Source organism: Pezoporus flaviventris, unplaced genomic scaffold (assembly GCF_033815535.1).
Source record: "Pezoporus flaviventris isolate CSIRO_AGI_PZ_B2104156 unplaced genomic scaffold, CSIRO_AGI_Pfla_v1 ptg000083l, whole genome shotgun sequence".
Lineage (NCBI taxonomy): Eukaryota > Metazoa > Chordata > Aves > Psittaciformes > Psittacidae > Pezoporus > Pezoporus flaviventris.
Genome location: NW_026892631.1, coordinates 9,164,032 through 9,179,334, shown reverse-complemented (window position 1 = coordinate 9,179,334; position 15,303 = coordinate 9,164,032). Strand labels below are relative to the sequence as shown.

The window sequence follows — 15,303 nt, the reverse complement described above, 5'->3', positions numbered from 1 at the left end:
TCTTTGTGGAACACTGCTGCTGCTGAGCAAGTTAAGGGTAAAACCCGAGCACACGGTGTTACCCAAGAGGGGAGCACAAGTGATGTGCTGGGAGCCCACGGCTGGGTGTCAGCCTTCATGCCCGGGTTAGCACCGCTTGGGTGCAAGGGGCAGGGGGACATAAAGGCGGGTCCGGCAGCTCACGCTCCTAGGAACCAAAGAGGAATTTGCCTTCCCGAAGCCGCTCCGCGGCCCCTCCGCCTTCTCCCTCCTACCGGGCGCCATTTCCCCGCCCGCCCTCCATCCCTCGCGGTTGCCTGGCGCCATCTTGCGGGCCACGGCTGCTCTGGCTGGTCGCGACCGGGAGAGGGGACGGTCGCGCCCCGGGAGCCCCAGGCCGCCCAGGGGGCAGCGGCGGAGCCCGCCCGGGGTGGCCGGGTACAGCCATTATCAGGTACAGCCATTATCAGGTACAGCCCCGCTGGAGGGGAAGGGACGAGGAGCCAGGGTGCCCGCCACCCCGCGGGGCGGCTGCGGCCTGAGGGGAGCGCGGAGGCGGGGCCTGCGGGGGTGTGTGAGGAGGCGGGGCAGGGCGGCAGCGCCGGTGCGCGGCGGCGGAGGCGGCGGCATGAATGAGGCGGAGGGGCTGCGGCAGCGTCGGCCGCTGCGGCCGCAGGTCATCACCGAGGACAGCCCCGCGCAGCAGGACAAGGAGGGCAGGTGGGGCTATCGCCGTCCCACCGCCATGGGCAGGGAAGAGGCGCCTGCCGTGAGCGCGGAGTTGGGCCTGGGCCTAAGCCTGAGGGGAGAGGAGGGCCGGTGTGGGGGGTGCTGAGGAGCTGGGCGAGGGGGTGTTCGGCTTGACCCGAGGGGAGGGTCCGGGGAGCTGAGGAGGAGCGTTCATAGCAGGTGAGTTGTAGGGTGGTGGTTGGGCCCGGCTTGAGGGAGATATTTGGGTTCAGAGAATGGCAACGGAGCTGGTGCAGGGCCTGGGCACAAGTGTGGTGAGAAACACACTGTGAGACCGGGGGTGGGTTCAGTCTGGAGAAGAGAAGGCTCAGGGGGACCTTATTGCTCTCGATAACTACCTGAAAGGAGGATGGAGCCAGGAGGAGGCTGGGCTCTGCTCCCAAGGAACAAGGGATGGGACAAGAGGAAACGACCTCAAGCTGCACCAGGGGAGGTTTAGGCTGGATATTGGGAACAATTCCTTCCCCAAAGGGCAGTCAGGCATTGGAACAGGCTGCCCAGGGCAGTGCTGGAATCGCCGTCCCTGGAAGCGTTCACAAACCGTGTAGACGAGGCCCTCAGTGCCATGGGTTATTGGTGGCCTTGGCAGTGCTGGGGAGTGGTTGGACTGGGTGATTCTAAAAGTCTTTTCCAACCCAGCTGATTCTGCCTGTGCTGGAAATGCAGAGGCTCCACCAGCCTAGCCTGGCCCTTGTGAGGGAGGCTGCGGTCTGGATGAGAGTGCCCTGGGGAGGCAGTGAAAGGGGCTGGAGGGATTCCATGGTTCCTCTCCTGAGTGGCAGCACAGGTTGGTGCTGGGGCTTCCGTGGGTGTCAGCCTGGGAGTACACCTAACCTTGCAGCACAGGCTCCTCTCCCCAGTGCTCAGCTTCTGCTGGGGATGGCTGACAGAGGGAGGAGTGTTTGGGGCAGGGCCTGCGCACCTGCCACACTGCAGGGAGAGCTTTTAGCAAAAATAAAACAGTGTAATTTATGGCGTGGTTTGTTTGTTTGTTTTGTTTTTTCAGTGGGTCTGTTTGAGCGTGGTTTATCTCTCAAAAAGCAGTTATCCCGTTGTGGCTTGCACAGGTTTATTGTGTATGTGATTAAATCCTGTATAACCCTGGTTAGCCTGTTTATATTTGGCAGTAGTTTAAAGAATAATCTGTGGTTTAAAGACTACATTGTATGCCTGAGGTAGAATAATCTTATAAATCTTATTTGTTTGTGGTTAAGTTAAAGAAGATTTCATTTACAATTTTCTGTTTAGGAATTTTATAAAAAACGAATTTCACTGTAACCACATGCAGTAGCTGCAGTGAGGAAGTGATGGTGTTTGCTTTGCCTTCCACTGAATAAAGTAGTTAATGATTTTTTAATTCTTCAGTTCACCATCTATTATGTTTGTTCAGCTTGGGTACCTTGCAGATTCTTATCTCTGCCTGACTTCAGGGTTATCAGAATGAAACACTGCCAGGGATGGGGCAGCCACAGCTTCTCTGGGCACCCTGTGCCAGGGCCTCAGCACTCTCACAGGGAAGAATTTCTTCCTAATGTCTCATCTCAATCTCCCCTCTGTCAGGTTAAAACCATCCTCCCTTGTCCTGCCTCTGCAGGCCCTTGTCGAAAGCCCCTCTCCAGCTTTCTTGTTGGCCCCTTGAGGCACTGGAAGCTGCTCTAAGGTCTCCCCTTAAGGAGTGTTCTCTTCCCCAGGCTGAACCAGCCCAGCTCTCTCAGCCTGGCTCCAGAGCAGAGCTGCTCCAGCCTCTGGGGCGTCTCCGTGACCTCTTCTGGACTTGCTCCAACAGCTCCATGTCCCTCTTATGTTGTGGAAAGGTCCATGTTATTCTTGTGTTGCTCTAGGTTTTTACTGTTTTTTTGGGGTTTTTGTTTTTTTTTTTTTTTTTTAGTCAGATGTAAATATCCCTTTCTCTTATCTCAGTGGGTTCAAAATGGACCTTAAAGGTCATTCAGGGTGGTGATTAGGCAAAAGCCTTCTTGTTTCCTTTTGTGGGGAAATCGGCCATTGAAGGAAAGACTGTTGTATCTTAAAACAGCTTAGCATGCTAATCCTATTTCTTGTCTGGTTTGGCAGTGCTTACAGCAGCAAGGTGTTCCGGGTTACTTTCTTGACTTTGGCTGCATCTCTAACTGTACCTCTGCTTGGAGTAACTGTTCTCCTGGATTGTCCTATAGACCCTCAGCCTATAAGGTAAATTGTTCCTTTGGTTTGAAATAAATGTTCAAGGGTGACTTGTATGTGTTCTGCTGCTGGTTTTGATGGTTTGGTGTGTTTGTGGGGTTTTTTTTTTTTCCTCACCAAACAGGAGTCAACTGTGTAAAGGGGTTCTAACTGGGTTAAGAAATTGGGGAGTATTATTATCCACTGCCATGGCTCGCTTTGCGTACCCACCCTGTTTCTGAGCTATCTTGTGCATTTGATCACTGAAGGAGCTGAATGACTTGATGCTGTCCAAGCTGTCAGTGGAGCTTGTGATTCCTTATGTGCACTCTTGCCTTCTGTGTGTGTGCACTCTCGCCTTCTGTGCGACAAGAACTGCATTTTCACTAAGGACCAAGCTGCACTCCTGTTACTGTAGTTCTGCAAAAAGAGAGACTGTTTGTCTGAGTATGTAAGTTCAAAATCGATAACCTGACTGGTTTGATGTAGTGCTTTGTACCAGTACAACCACACGGTAATGTTATATTTAAAGGCAAATCTCATCAAGTAATGCAGCTAGGTGATTTCTGCTCTGTCTGAATTGAGGTCTGTATCAAATGTGTAGTGTAACAGTGAATCCTCTATGTGAGATAATGTGACCTGTTTTGGGAGTTGTGCTTTGACTGCTAGCATAGGGTGAAGTCAGGCTGTTTAATGTTCCTGGCATTTTGAAGTAAGTAAAAATGCTCAATCTGATATTTACTATCATCTCTATAAATCCTTACTGAAAAGGAACAACAGCACTGTAAATACCTCTAGAGCTGAAAGAAAGTGTTAATGTGGGAGGGTAGTACTTGCCACTAGGCTATTAGACATAATCTGCCTTATTTCAAATTATAATGAAATGCTTTCTGCTGTGGTTTGGTTTAACAAAACCCAATTCCCTGAACTACATTGCAACTGAACAGTAATTCTGAAAGCCAGTAGTATAAGGCTATGATGCTTTTCCTGTTATATAGGCCGGGTCTGATTCTGGTGCAGAGTAAAAGTATTCTGCATGCTTACGTTTCTTACTTTAAGTCGCTTTTATAAGACAGAATTATTCTTCCTGCCCAAATCGCTGTCTTACATTGTTGTACATTCTCAATTAGCTTGTTAGCTTAATTGCTAGGGGTGGTTCCAGTCTGTACAGTAGAAAGGATGATTCTGTGTGATGTTTGAGATGTTTGGAAAAAGCTCAAGGAGGTGGATGCAGCCTGAATGAATCCCTTCAGTGAAAGGACATGTTTGAGAAATCTCATTTGCCAATAGTGATGTTATTCCTGTAAGCCACTAGAAATAATGAGGAATAAGAGGGAAGACAGAGACCAGATGTGAAATTCCATGAGAAATTCCTGCAACTGTGGTTTATTTCCTTTCTCTATGAGCCTGTCTTGGGTAATATTGATCTCAGGGAGGATTTTCTGCTTGCAAACACAGCTGTCCAAAGTTCCCAGCAAATGAGTTCCTTATCAGAAAGCTGCTTTTCTCATCTTAACCTCTCTAATGCTTGGAAAAAGGGATGAAAACTGAATTTGTGTTAGCATTTTGAAGACAACTCTGCTGTAAATCACCTGTGACAAAAGCTAGTAATTCATCTGGCTTTGCCACTGTAGTAATAGATACTTAAAGGAATGTTTGCTGCCTGTAGCCAGACAAAGTATGTATCTTTTCTCTCCTTCTGAATTCTTCATGTTGTGAACCTGTTTTCCTTAGTTGTCATGGCTTTTATAGTTTGCAGCTTCAGTTGGCTTCCTCCAGTCACTGCAGCTTTAGAAACTGTAATGGTTTTTACCGCATGAGTTGCAGCGTGGTTGATTACAAATAGGTCCTGGATCCTGTGAACCTGGGCAAAGCTGGGAGTCAAAACTCATCTTTTTAAGGTTCTGCAGGTGGAAGGCATTTGCATATGGGGTCATGTGAGGAGTCTTTAGCATACTCTTGTGAATGAACCCCTAATGAGCTTACCACTTTGGACCTGTGTGCAGTTTTTAGTAGTAACTTGAAATCCTTAACTCATGGGGACTGAAGTGGCTTATGTGTGAGTTTTTAAGAACCTAGGAGATTCAAATGTCTTGAAGTTTGCCAGCACAGTTAAGGCTGTTTTTGAAGCACAGTGCTTTTGAGCCTGGTATTTAAGCCGAAGCTGTGTAAGCATCTCACTACTTCTCCATATCTCTGTATGGAGCTGGAGCTCCAGTTGGCTTGAGCATGGCTGTTTTTGTGAATAAAGGTTTGCAAGATTTGACCTTATTTTGAGAGTTGAGTCCATACCCTTTAAGTTTGTGTAACTTACTGCTTTGGGTTGCCCTTTCTCTATGGGAATAAATTCAAGTCACAAACAGGAATATTATGGTACAGAAGCAGGTGCGTGCAGGTGCTCAAAGTACTGGAGCACTTTTTTCCCTAGCTGTATGACAGCTAGCAGTTTTTCTTATTTGTTTCATACAGTGTCGGCTCTCAGTGTACTGTAAAATGCCATGGTTTTAAATTTTTTTAAAGCCCTTTTTCTTAGGAATTTTCTTATCTCTACGTAGGAAAACTATTTTGGTGCAAACAGCTTGTTCAGCTGAATAAGAAAGCAGCTATTCTTTGTGTGGTGGCAGTGCAGAAATCACAGAATCACCAAATACGCTAGGTTGGAAAAGACTCTCAAGATCGTCCAGTCCATCCGTGCCCCAGCACTGCCAAGGCCACCACTAACCCATGGCACTGAGGGCCTCGTCTACATGGTTTGTGAATACTTCCAGGGATGGTGATTCCACTGCTGCTCTGGGCAGCCTGTTCCAATGCCTGACTGCCCTTTGGGGAAGGAATTATTCCCAATATCCAGCCTAAACCTCCCCTGGTGCAGCTTGAGGCTGTTTCCTCTTTGTCCTGTCTCTTGTTCCTTGGGAGCAGAGCCCAGCCACCTCCTGGCTCCATCCTCCCTTCAGGTAGTTGTAGGGAGCGATAAGGTGTTGTTGGACTTTAAGCTGTATGAATTTCCAGATATGTCTTAGGAAAACATAACTGCAACTTTTCTGTTCAGAACCAGAAAATTATGATCTTTGATGAACAGGAGCCAATTTCTCAGCTTGTCAGCTGTGTTTTCTTTTTGGAAATATACTGTAAGTAAGGCATAGGTCAGGTTTGCAGGAGTTGGCAAACCAGGAAAAGAAAATGGTGCAATGCGTTGCTCAAGCGTGTTTGCAGATCTAAGTGAGGGATCATGAGGTCTGTGTTCTGTTTTGCAGTTTGAAGGAACCTCCGCTCCTGACGGGTGTGCTTGAGCCCAATGTCAAGTTGCGCAAAGCTGAGCGGTTATGGGAAAATCAGCTGCTTGGACCCGAGTCCATTGCCAACATCGGGGGTAAGCACTGACAAAATAATCCTTTAAAGAAGGGTCTCAAAACGTTGCTCCATTGGTCAAGGTTTGTTCAGCAGTGCACCTCTTAGATAACAAACTCTGCAAGTTATTTTGAATGTGCAGGGTTTTTCTAGAAATACGCGTGTTATGCAACAAAACCTGGCTGCTGTATACTGCTCCATCCCTGGCAGTATTCAAGGCCAGGTTGGATGGGGTTTAGAGCAATCTGGTCTAGTGGAAGGTGCTCCTGCCTGTGGCAGGGGGTTGGAATTATATGAGCTTAAATGTCCCTAACAACCCAAACCAGTCTGTGATTCTACGATACTGCTTTTTTCCTCTTTACCCAGTATAAAATAAATCTTGTTTACAGATTAAAAATCCCTGTATTCCAGGACTGAAAGCAGCAACAAGGTAGTCAGGGGCCACTTACATTTGGAGGCAGTGGTCCCAATTTTAATTTATTTAACTCTTAACTGGGACTTAATTTTTAGAGGGTAATGCTTACTCTTTAATGCTCACTGCTGCTGAGGGAGCTGAGTTTTGTGGCGTTAATTTTTGCTTATGTGTGAGGAAAAAAATAGTGTGTTTACATATTTGTGGTACATGCATTACAGGTGCCACACCACCTCTGAGCAGTTTCTTAACAAGGTGGCTGGACTGGTAATGTTTCAATGTTTTGTCAGTCTCATTGGAAATTGGAAGGAAATCTTCCTGTAAGGGACAACTGACTTATAGGCAGAATAATCAGTCTGACTGGAAATAAGCTTGGTATGAATAAATGTTGAAGTCTTCTTATTCCCTTTTGAAGGTGTAACTAGCAAACTGAAAACTAAATCAGTTAAATTGGAGATGGAAAAGTCGAAGCAGTGGGCTCTTCTAATCCAGTGGTCTCTTGTTTAATTTGGTTCTAAGGAAAAGTTTGTGCGTTGTTTGTATTCAGTGAATCTGTCTGATGCTATCACTTGGCATGAATTTAGTAATTTGGCAATGATTTGGATTTGGATGGTTGTTCAGTTGCTGTGGGTTTTGCAATTCTTCTCCAGACCTGATACGATATGAGCATTGGCAGATGTCCAGCAGCCTGTGGACTGTATCAGAATGAGAAGTCTTATCTAGTCAGGCTCTTGCTGAAGAGTGGTAGGATGGATGCAGTGCCTGATCCAGTTTGATGCTTATGTAGAAATTTGCCCAAAGGGATCAACATAGTGACTAGCCATTAAGTTGTTACATGCATCTTTAACCAAAGATTTGGACTACTTATGGGTGAAAAGCTTCATATCCCATACTCATAATTCCTAGGGCTTCAATCCTTCCTCTTCTTTCTCAGTTGGAAAAAATCTAACTAAATACTCTTACTTGCCTTCATCTTTTCCCTTCCCTATTTATTCTGTTGCTATGACTGAAGAAGACTGTTCCTTTACCTTAAACATGCTAATAGAAGGGTTGTATAGAAGGATGTGTGCCACTAAAGTTTTGTGATTAAGCTAATCACACCAGTTGCTTTTTGCAGATGTGCTGTTTACTGGGACAGCTGATGGGAAGATTATCAAAATTGAAGATGGAGAAATACAAACAATAGCCAGAATTGGCCATGGTCCTTGTGGTGAGTGACATCTCCTGAACATCATGTGCCTCAAAGTGTCTAGGTCAAGGCTTGTGTTGATTAAACTGGTGTTCTGTCTGGATTCCTCATGCAAGTGCATATCTTCCTCGATAGAGATTTATAATGGCAGGGGGATTGGAACAAGATGATTTTAAGGTCCTTTCCAACCCTGATCATTCTATGATTCTGTGATAACAGAAATATGAATAGATTTGTATGAATGGAAATATGTATATGAGCACTGGAAGGAACAGTAGAACAAAGGGCCCAAGGAATGAGAGTGGGTGCACTTGGTTTATGTCATGACTACAAGACCTGCGCTCTTGCAAGGCTGCAGCATAGATGACTCAGAATCAGCTAGGCTGGGAAAGACCTTTAAGATCTTTAAGTCCAGCTGCTGACCCAGGACTGCCACGGCCACCACTAAAGCACGTCACTAAGGGCCTTGTCTACCTGGTTTGTGAACACTTCTAGGGACAGTGACTCCACTGCCCTGGGCAGCCTGTTCCAGTGCCTCATTAAAATGCCTGATGTGTTGGTAGAAGATCCTGTATAACACCGGGAGGAAGACGAGGTTGAAGTACATCACAAATAACATTCCTTTTCCTGTTAGCTGATCTAGAAAAAGTACGTGTCATAAATAAGCAAACAAAAAAAAAAGAAATTGGGCAGCAACCTGGCCTAATATTTATGGAAGCTGAAGTCAGCAGAATTCTGAGGTGAAGGGCCACCCCTGAGCCTTCTCATCTTGAAGGTCTTTTCCAACCTGGTTGATTCTACGATTAGACTCTGGACTGATTTGGAAGCACTCTCTTGGCTGCCTAACAGTCTGCTGCCAGCTGCACTTCCAGCTGCTGCTTAGGCATGAATGTGGATTGGAACAAATATAAAGAATTACCTCTTCACTGTTCCTTTCTTCTAAACTCATACAGCTTGGGAGAGGTGGGAAGATTATGTTGTCCTATTTCTTTGGGGCCAAAGAGGTATTGGGGAGTGTAGACTTCATCTTGCCCTGCTTTGAGTTCAGAAGGGATGTGGAAAGGCTGACTACCTTCTCCAGAAGTTCACTTGCTGATCTTTGAAAATACAGATGTTCCTCGGGACTCGCTCAAGTAGACAAAATGTATAGATTTGCTGTGTTCCCCTTCCTCCTCGCATAGAAGTCTTCAGGGTCTATGTGTACAATTTGACCTGTGTAGGTAGCCTTGTGTTTATTTCTATTTGGAAAACCATTTTAAAATTCTTTCCTAAGGAACCCGTGATGATGAGCCAACGTGTGGAAGACCACTTGGCATCAGAGTGGGACCAAATAACACCCTTTTTGTGGCAGATGCTTATTATGGACTCTATGAAGTTAATCCTGGTACAGGTATGACTTTTCTGCTCAGAAGGTCTCTTCCACTGACAAACCTGGGCTTCATTTGCAGTTTTGTCAGGCATTGCAGGCAAAGAAATGCCTGCTGCTTTTGTAGAGTGCCTTGGAGCTGTCTGGATGAAATTTGCCATGCAGGACTTGATATTTATTGTCTTGTAGCAATCACTTCCTCTCTCCATCCGTATGTCTGGATCAGAGTTACCAGTGGCTTATCTTCTTGTGACATATGCTTTCTGGTTGTCAAAATTGGTACCTCAGGATCCATGAATAAAGCTTTATGTAGCTGTTTCAGTTTTCATCAAGGGAATTAAAAATACTGCTGTTACACAAGCTTTTTGCCATGTTTGCTGTACTTTTGTTTCTGTCTTGACCTTGCAGTATGTTAGTGAGGAGCTTTTAACTCCCTGTAACTCCGGTTGATAGAAAGTGAAGAAAGATGTATTTTTGGTGCAGCTGAAGATCAAGTGACTTGTTCCTGCTGAGAAAGGCACTATTGCTTCATGCCCTTCTTTGTATGTCCCTGAGCCAGAACTCAGTTTCAGGAGCTGTGCTGTAAGAAAGCAAGATTTGCTTTCGTGTAGGGTTGATTTTCTGACAGTTTACATCTCCAAATTGGCTTCAGGAAGGGAGAGGAAGGCTAGCCAAATGCTGGGTGAGATGCAACAGAAGGGCTCAGACTGTATGGCTCTGGGAGTGTATGATCAAGGTCTCCCTTTTGATGGGACAACTGCCATATTGCCTCAGTCATGACAAAACAAACCAACCCGAAACTCATACCCAAAGATGATTTTAATAGCTTTTTGGTTAATTTTTAGAGATTTGCTGGGTAATGTGTCACAGCTGACTGTGGCAGAGCAGTTTAGTGAACCTTCTGATGTTTAATGTTGAGAAAGTACTATTTGTTCCTACACTTTCACAGGGAAAGAGGCAATAGTGTTTGGCTTGCCTGCATCCTTTTACAGGGTTAGGGCCTGGTTAGTACTTGGTTTCATATGAGCTTCAGAAACCCAAAAAGTCCTGCACTTACCACTAGGGAACATCATCTACTGTTCCAGTTTTTCCAAAGAATGATTTCTTCTGGTCATTCACGTTTGTTGTTGTTGTAACCCAGAATCTTGTTAGTTAACAGAGGCATGAATGATAAAAATACAAAGTACCTGCTAATTTCCTGTTAGTATTTCACTCCTTTCCAAGGCAGGACATAAAAAAAAGCTTGTTCTCTGTCTTCTGTTTTTAATTATTCTTTTTGTAACCAGGTGAAACAAAAATGCTTGTGTCAACCAAAACACTAATTGAAGGTCAGAGGCTGTCATTTGTGAATGACCTTACAGTGACCAGGGATGGGAGGAAAATCTACTTCACTGACTCCAGTAGCAAATGGCAAAGGCGAGACTACTTATACTTGATCATGGAAGGCTCAGATGATGGGCGGCAAGTATCTTTTCCTAAGGCATTTACCTTATTGTAAGCTCAGCTGTAGGAAGGTACTCCACCACTTCCTCAGTCGTCTTTTTTCTCTTTATGCACCCCCTGTGTAAACCCTGCACTGCCCAGGAGAGGGTGAGAGAAGGTGTGGATGTGGCTAAAGAAAACTGCAGTAAAATAGTTGAGATTCCTCTTTTTCCATCAAGAGAAATTGCATGGAACATTTGTTTTAAAAGGGGAGATGTTGGCATTACATCCAGCGCACATCCTTCATGAATGTTGCCAATCTCAAGTGCGTTAGTGTTTCTGCTGTGTTCATAAACAAATGCTTCCTGGCTATTCTGCTCTTTTAACTTGGGTGAAGTGCATGTGAGAGAAGATCTGATGCCTGGAGAAGGAAGCCAGGATGAGTAAACATATATCTTCACTCTAAACCACATTCTTTCTTTTTAGTCTGCTGGAATATGACACAGTGACAAAAGAAGTGAAAGTCTTAATGGTGGGGCTAAGGTTTCCCAATGGTGTCCAGCTCTCTCCTGCGGAAGACTTTGTCCTGGTACAGGAGACAACCATGGCTAGAATCAGGAGGTGAGTATGTTTTTGCTGAAATTATTACTACTTTCTGTTCAGATACTGTTTATATAAATGAATTGAATCACAAAAGAAACCCTGCACTCTATTAATTCCAAGTTACTAAGGTGAAGAAGTTGGCCTTCTTCCATACTTAAGGTTTTGCTTTCACTGTAAACATCCGGACTGCATAATCTTTTTACCATAGGTTCCTTTCGTGGGGAGCAGGATGGGGCTGTGCTGTATTTCCCTGCACCAAAATAAGGAAAAAATAATTTCTTTTTATTTTTTTGAAGTCAATTCCTTTTGGGACTTTTATTTATTACTGTAATGGTTTAAGCCCATGCTTGAGTTAAGATGTCCTAATCCTACTATCTATACCTTTCAGGTATTATGTGTCTGGGCTGATGAAAGGTGGAGCAGATATGTTTGTTGAGAATATGCCTGGTCTTCCAGATAATATCAGGTTAAGCAGCTCTGGAGGATATTGGGTAGCTATGGCAGCTGTCCGGCCCAATCCTGGATTTTCTTTGTTGGATTTCTTGTCTGAGAAACCATGGATTAAAAGGATGATATTTAAGGTAACCCCCCCCCCCAAATCACCTTTAGTCATAGGAGTAGAAGTGGCAAATACTTAGTTTGTCCTGGTTCTTCCTCTTGACAAGAAGGTTTTACAGTTTTTTTTAGTGCCATGGTTAAAGGTGTTGTGGTTGCCCCCAGGTAGAACAGCCTTTTGTGTTCGTAGGAAGTAAAACTAACATTTGCTTCTGAGTAGCAGCTACACACCTCTTAAGTTGCTTTCCATCTTGATGGAAAAAGAGACTGTCTCTGGCGTAGTCATGTACCAAGACAGGATCTACAGTTGGATATGTGAAGACCTCACCTTTGTGCCCAAAGTGCCTAAACTGCCAGATATCTGGAGTGCATTTAGAAAGTCTGACCTGTTCTAGGTCTGATCCTAGGCATCTGAAGAAAGTGTGCATGTTAGGTATGCTGCTAGGTGCTGACTCAATATGCCTGTTGTTATGTCACATCCCCCCTTTAGGATGAGGGTGAGCAAGAATAATGTATTTTATAAGGAATATCTGATGCTAAAGAAATGGCATGGTGCTTTTTAAACAGTACAAGGACTTGAAAACACTTCTCAAAACCACCCAAATAAATAAACAAGCAATATTTAGGGTGGAAGTTAACATGTTAAGCCTGTGTATAGAATCATAGAATCACTTGTGTTGGAGAAGACTTTTAAGATCATTAGGTCCAACCATTAACCTATTCTCAATGAAAATAAATATCAGACTTTTTAATTCCTACCAAGAGGAGAGGCTGCAGAACTGGTCTGGTGAGATTTCCTCCATCCATGTTCTCACACCTTTTTGCCAGTGGAAGTGATCAACTGCACAATCATTTAGCTGTGAGGAAAGTGTGAGGGACAGTATGAGGCTGGTTTTGAGCTATAGGCAGACAAATCCAAGGGGGAAAAAGGCCTGTTCCTCAAAAAGAATGAGTTTCTGAATTCTTCCTTGATATTTTAAGATGTCTTCTCTTCATTCTCAGAGTAAATGCAGCATTTTTCAAGCCAAAAAATATATTTCAAGCGAATGTAACAAATGCAAGAACAGGGTTTTTTAATAGGTTGAAGCCTTCACTACAGAGAGAAAAAATATATCTCCATAAGAAAGCAGCTTGAGTGAGTAGAGTTAACACAGGCACATGAATTTATACGTGTCTTCAGTTATAGCTTGAAAATATCAGTCCTTGGTAGCAATATCTGACAACATCTGAAAACTGTTCAGTGTGTTCCCTGGACTGGTGTAACTGAACTTTTTTTCCCCCCTCTAAGATTTGAAAAACTGAAAATGTGAAATCACGTTTTTCAGTGAGGTACCATTGCAGTGAAAGAAAGTGAAGGAATAGACACTTTAGGAAGACCTGTTACAGGGTCATTTCCTTGGCCAGGTCTTCTCTTGGCATCCTTTTCTTCCAAGTTTGTATGCTTACATTTGCCTCTGCTGAGGAAGAAGATGGCATTAATGTAGCCTAGGTAGTACATGGGAAGACAATGACTTTGGTTAATCCTTACTTTTGCCCACCAGGCTCTAGATGAACAATTACAGTTTGACCTGTTAGAGCCTCAGTTACAGCTTTAGAAACCGTCCTGGTCCTACAGAAGGAAGACCACCATATGTTAAAGCATTAGTTGAAATTCAGAAGGTGAACATAGAACAGAGTAATACTGTTTACACAGAATGTCTGCTTATGTTCTTGCCTGCTTCTTCCAAGGAGAGTGGTCTTTGTCTGAGTGTCTGAGATCTAATTGTGGAGAACAAAATCTTCTGTTGTTAATTCTCTTTTTTTCTCTTTTTCTTTTAGTTGCTGAGTCAGGAAACTGTGACAAAGTTTATGCCTAAATACAGCCTTGTTGTTGAACTAAGCGAGACAGGAGCCTACAAAAGAAGCTTTCATGATCCCAATGGGGTAACAGTAGCTTACGTTAGTGAGGCACATGAGCACAATGGATATCTTTACCTGGGCTCCTTCCGGTCTCCGTTTATTTGCAGACTGAATCTTCAGCATGTTTAACTGCCCATCCATGATAAAGTGCCACTGTCCTAGAATACTCCAGAGGTACGAGGGAAGCGTGTGCTTCAGCCAGCATGTGACCAAGGACAAAACATGAAAGACAGTCTGTTCATGTGCAGTAGCACTGTTCTGGTGCCATAGGAAAACGTACAGCTCGCTGTGCTTGTCCTCTTCCTTGTTTTGTCTGCTCTTGTTTTGGAGTTGGCATGCCTCACTGTTGGTATCTGAGGAGTATGGTGGGGCATCTTCATACTGTTATGTGCTCCTTAAAAGAAAATCTGTTGTTTTTCCATGCCCAGCTCTATTTGGAGTTGTCCTAAATATCATCTGTCACCTTTAATGTAACTGTATGTTTTCTTATACTGGGAGGATTTGTGATGTATGGAATGTAACTGTGTATGATTCAGGTTGAAGAGGATGTCCTGCATGTGTTTATTTCTGGTTTAGAACCTCCTGTTCAGGAGAGATTACAGTGCATGTTCTAATGTCATACCATGGTGCTGTGGTAGAGGCAGCAACATCCAGAACATGCCTAGAAATCTAGTTACATAATTTGGATTTCTTCAGTTCCAGCCTGTGTAATCAACATCAGACACTACAATTAGCTGTTAATCAAGATGCAGAATCAACTTGCCTGTGGTCTGTGGACTCCTGTGTTTCGTTATAGCAGTGTAGTCAGATGATGAATGAAAGTTTCATTTTCTATGTTATTAAAGACTAGTTTCAGCTGGTTTAAAAGGGGTCAGTGGTGGTATTTCCTCCATGTTTACCAGGTCCTGTATGTCTCCTGTACATGATGTAGGTGGGCATTCCTGAGGGATGTGGGAGGGAAGAGGGCCAGCTGCAGGAATCCTCTTCAGTATGTGTTTTATGGAGAACTGGTAAAGATTTTGGGGAAACTAGTGTCTGAAGATGAGCATGGAATAAAAGGCCCCTGTAAAATACAGTAATAACAGGTGAGGAAGGCTTTGGTAGAATATCTTGGAATGCGGTAGCAACTCATGGATGCTTTCTGACATCTCCAGAGGAAATTGTTTACTTCCTCTATTAACAGGTACCCTGCTTGGTAAATGCAGAGAATTCTTTTCTGACAGCTGCTACAAAGGAAAGGCTGTGCTGTTACATTTTAAATAAGAGGGTTTGCATCTCGAAGAACTAAAAGGGTTGTTTATCTGTGTCATTTAGTGGATTGAGTCGTGCTTTGTGACTGAAGACTTTGCTGCGCTCTCTTTTTCTGCCACTGGGTGATAGTCAAACATAAAGCTACACTATTGCTTGTTTTACTCACCTTTGAAAAGGAAATAAGATTTGCTTGAGATATAATGCAAAGCACCAGGGAAGGGAAAGGTGACGTTAAAAATGTCATCTGCTATCCCTGGCCTTCTGCACTCATCTTCATTAATGGAGGGATGTGCAAATGAAAGCATTTCTTCTCTGTCAGTGCTTCTGTCACCTTGCTCTGTGTGGCTGCCAGGCTGCAGCAGTCATGTG

At 44.2% G+C, this 15,303-nt stretch overlaps 1 protein-coding gene across 2 annotated transcripts; it reads left to right on the top strand.

Annotated features, from left to right (window-relative positions):
* The first annotated feature begins 537 nt into the window (after window positions 1–537).
* On the top strand, window positions 538–14,553 carry APMAP (adipocyte plasma membrane associated protein). Of its 2 annotated transcripts, XM_061475160.1 has the most exons (9): window positions 538–699; window positions 2,803–2,919; window positions 6,144–6,259; window positions 7,767–7,859; window positions 9,112–9,228; window positions 10,491–10,665; window positions 11,113–11,247; window positions 11,618–11,810; window positions 13,603–14,553. In XM_061475160.1, exons 1-9 carry the CDS (start codon window positions 608–610, stop codon window positions 13,810–13,812), a joined length of 1,248 nt encoding a protein of 415 aa, XP_061331144.1. In that variant the 5' UTR covers window positions 538–607; the 3' UTR covers window positions 13,813–14,553. The 2 variants fall into 2 exon arrangements, with proteins under 2 accessions (XP_061331144.1, XP_061331146.1); XM_061475162.1 differs by lacking the exon at window positions 2,803–2,919 and having other exon boundaries at window positions 560–699.
* The last annotated feature ends 750 nt before the right edge of the window (window positions 14,554–15,303 follow it).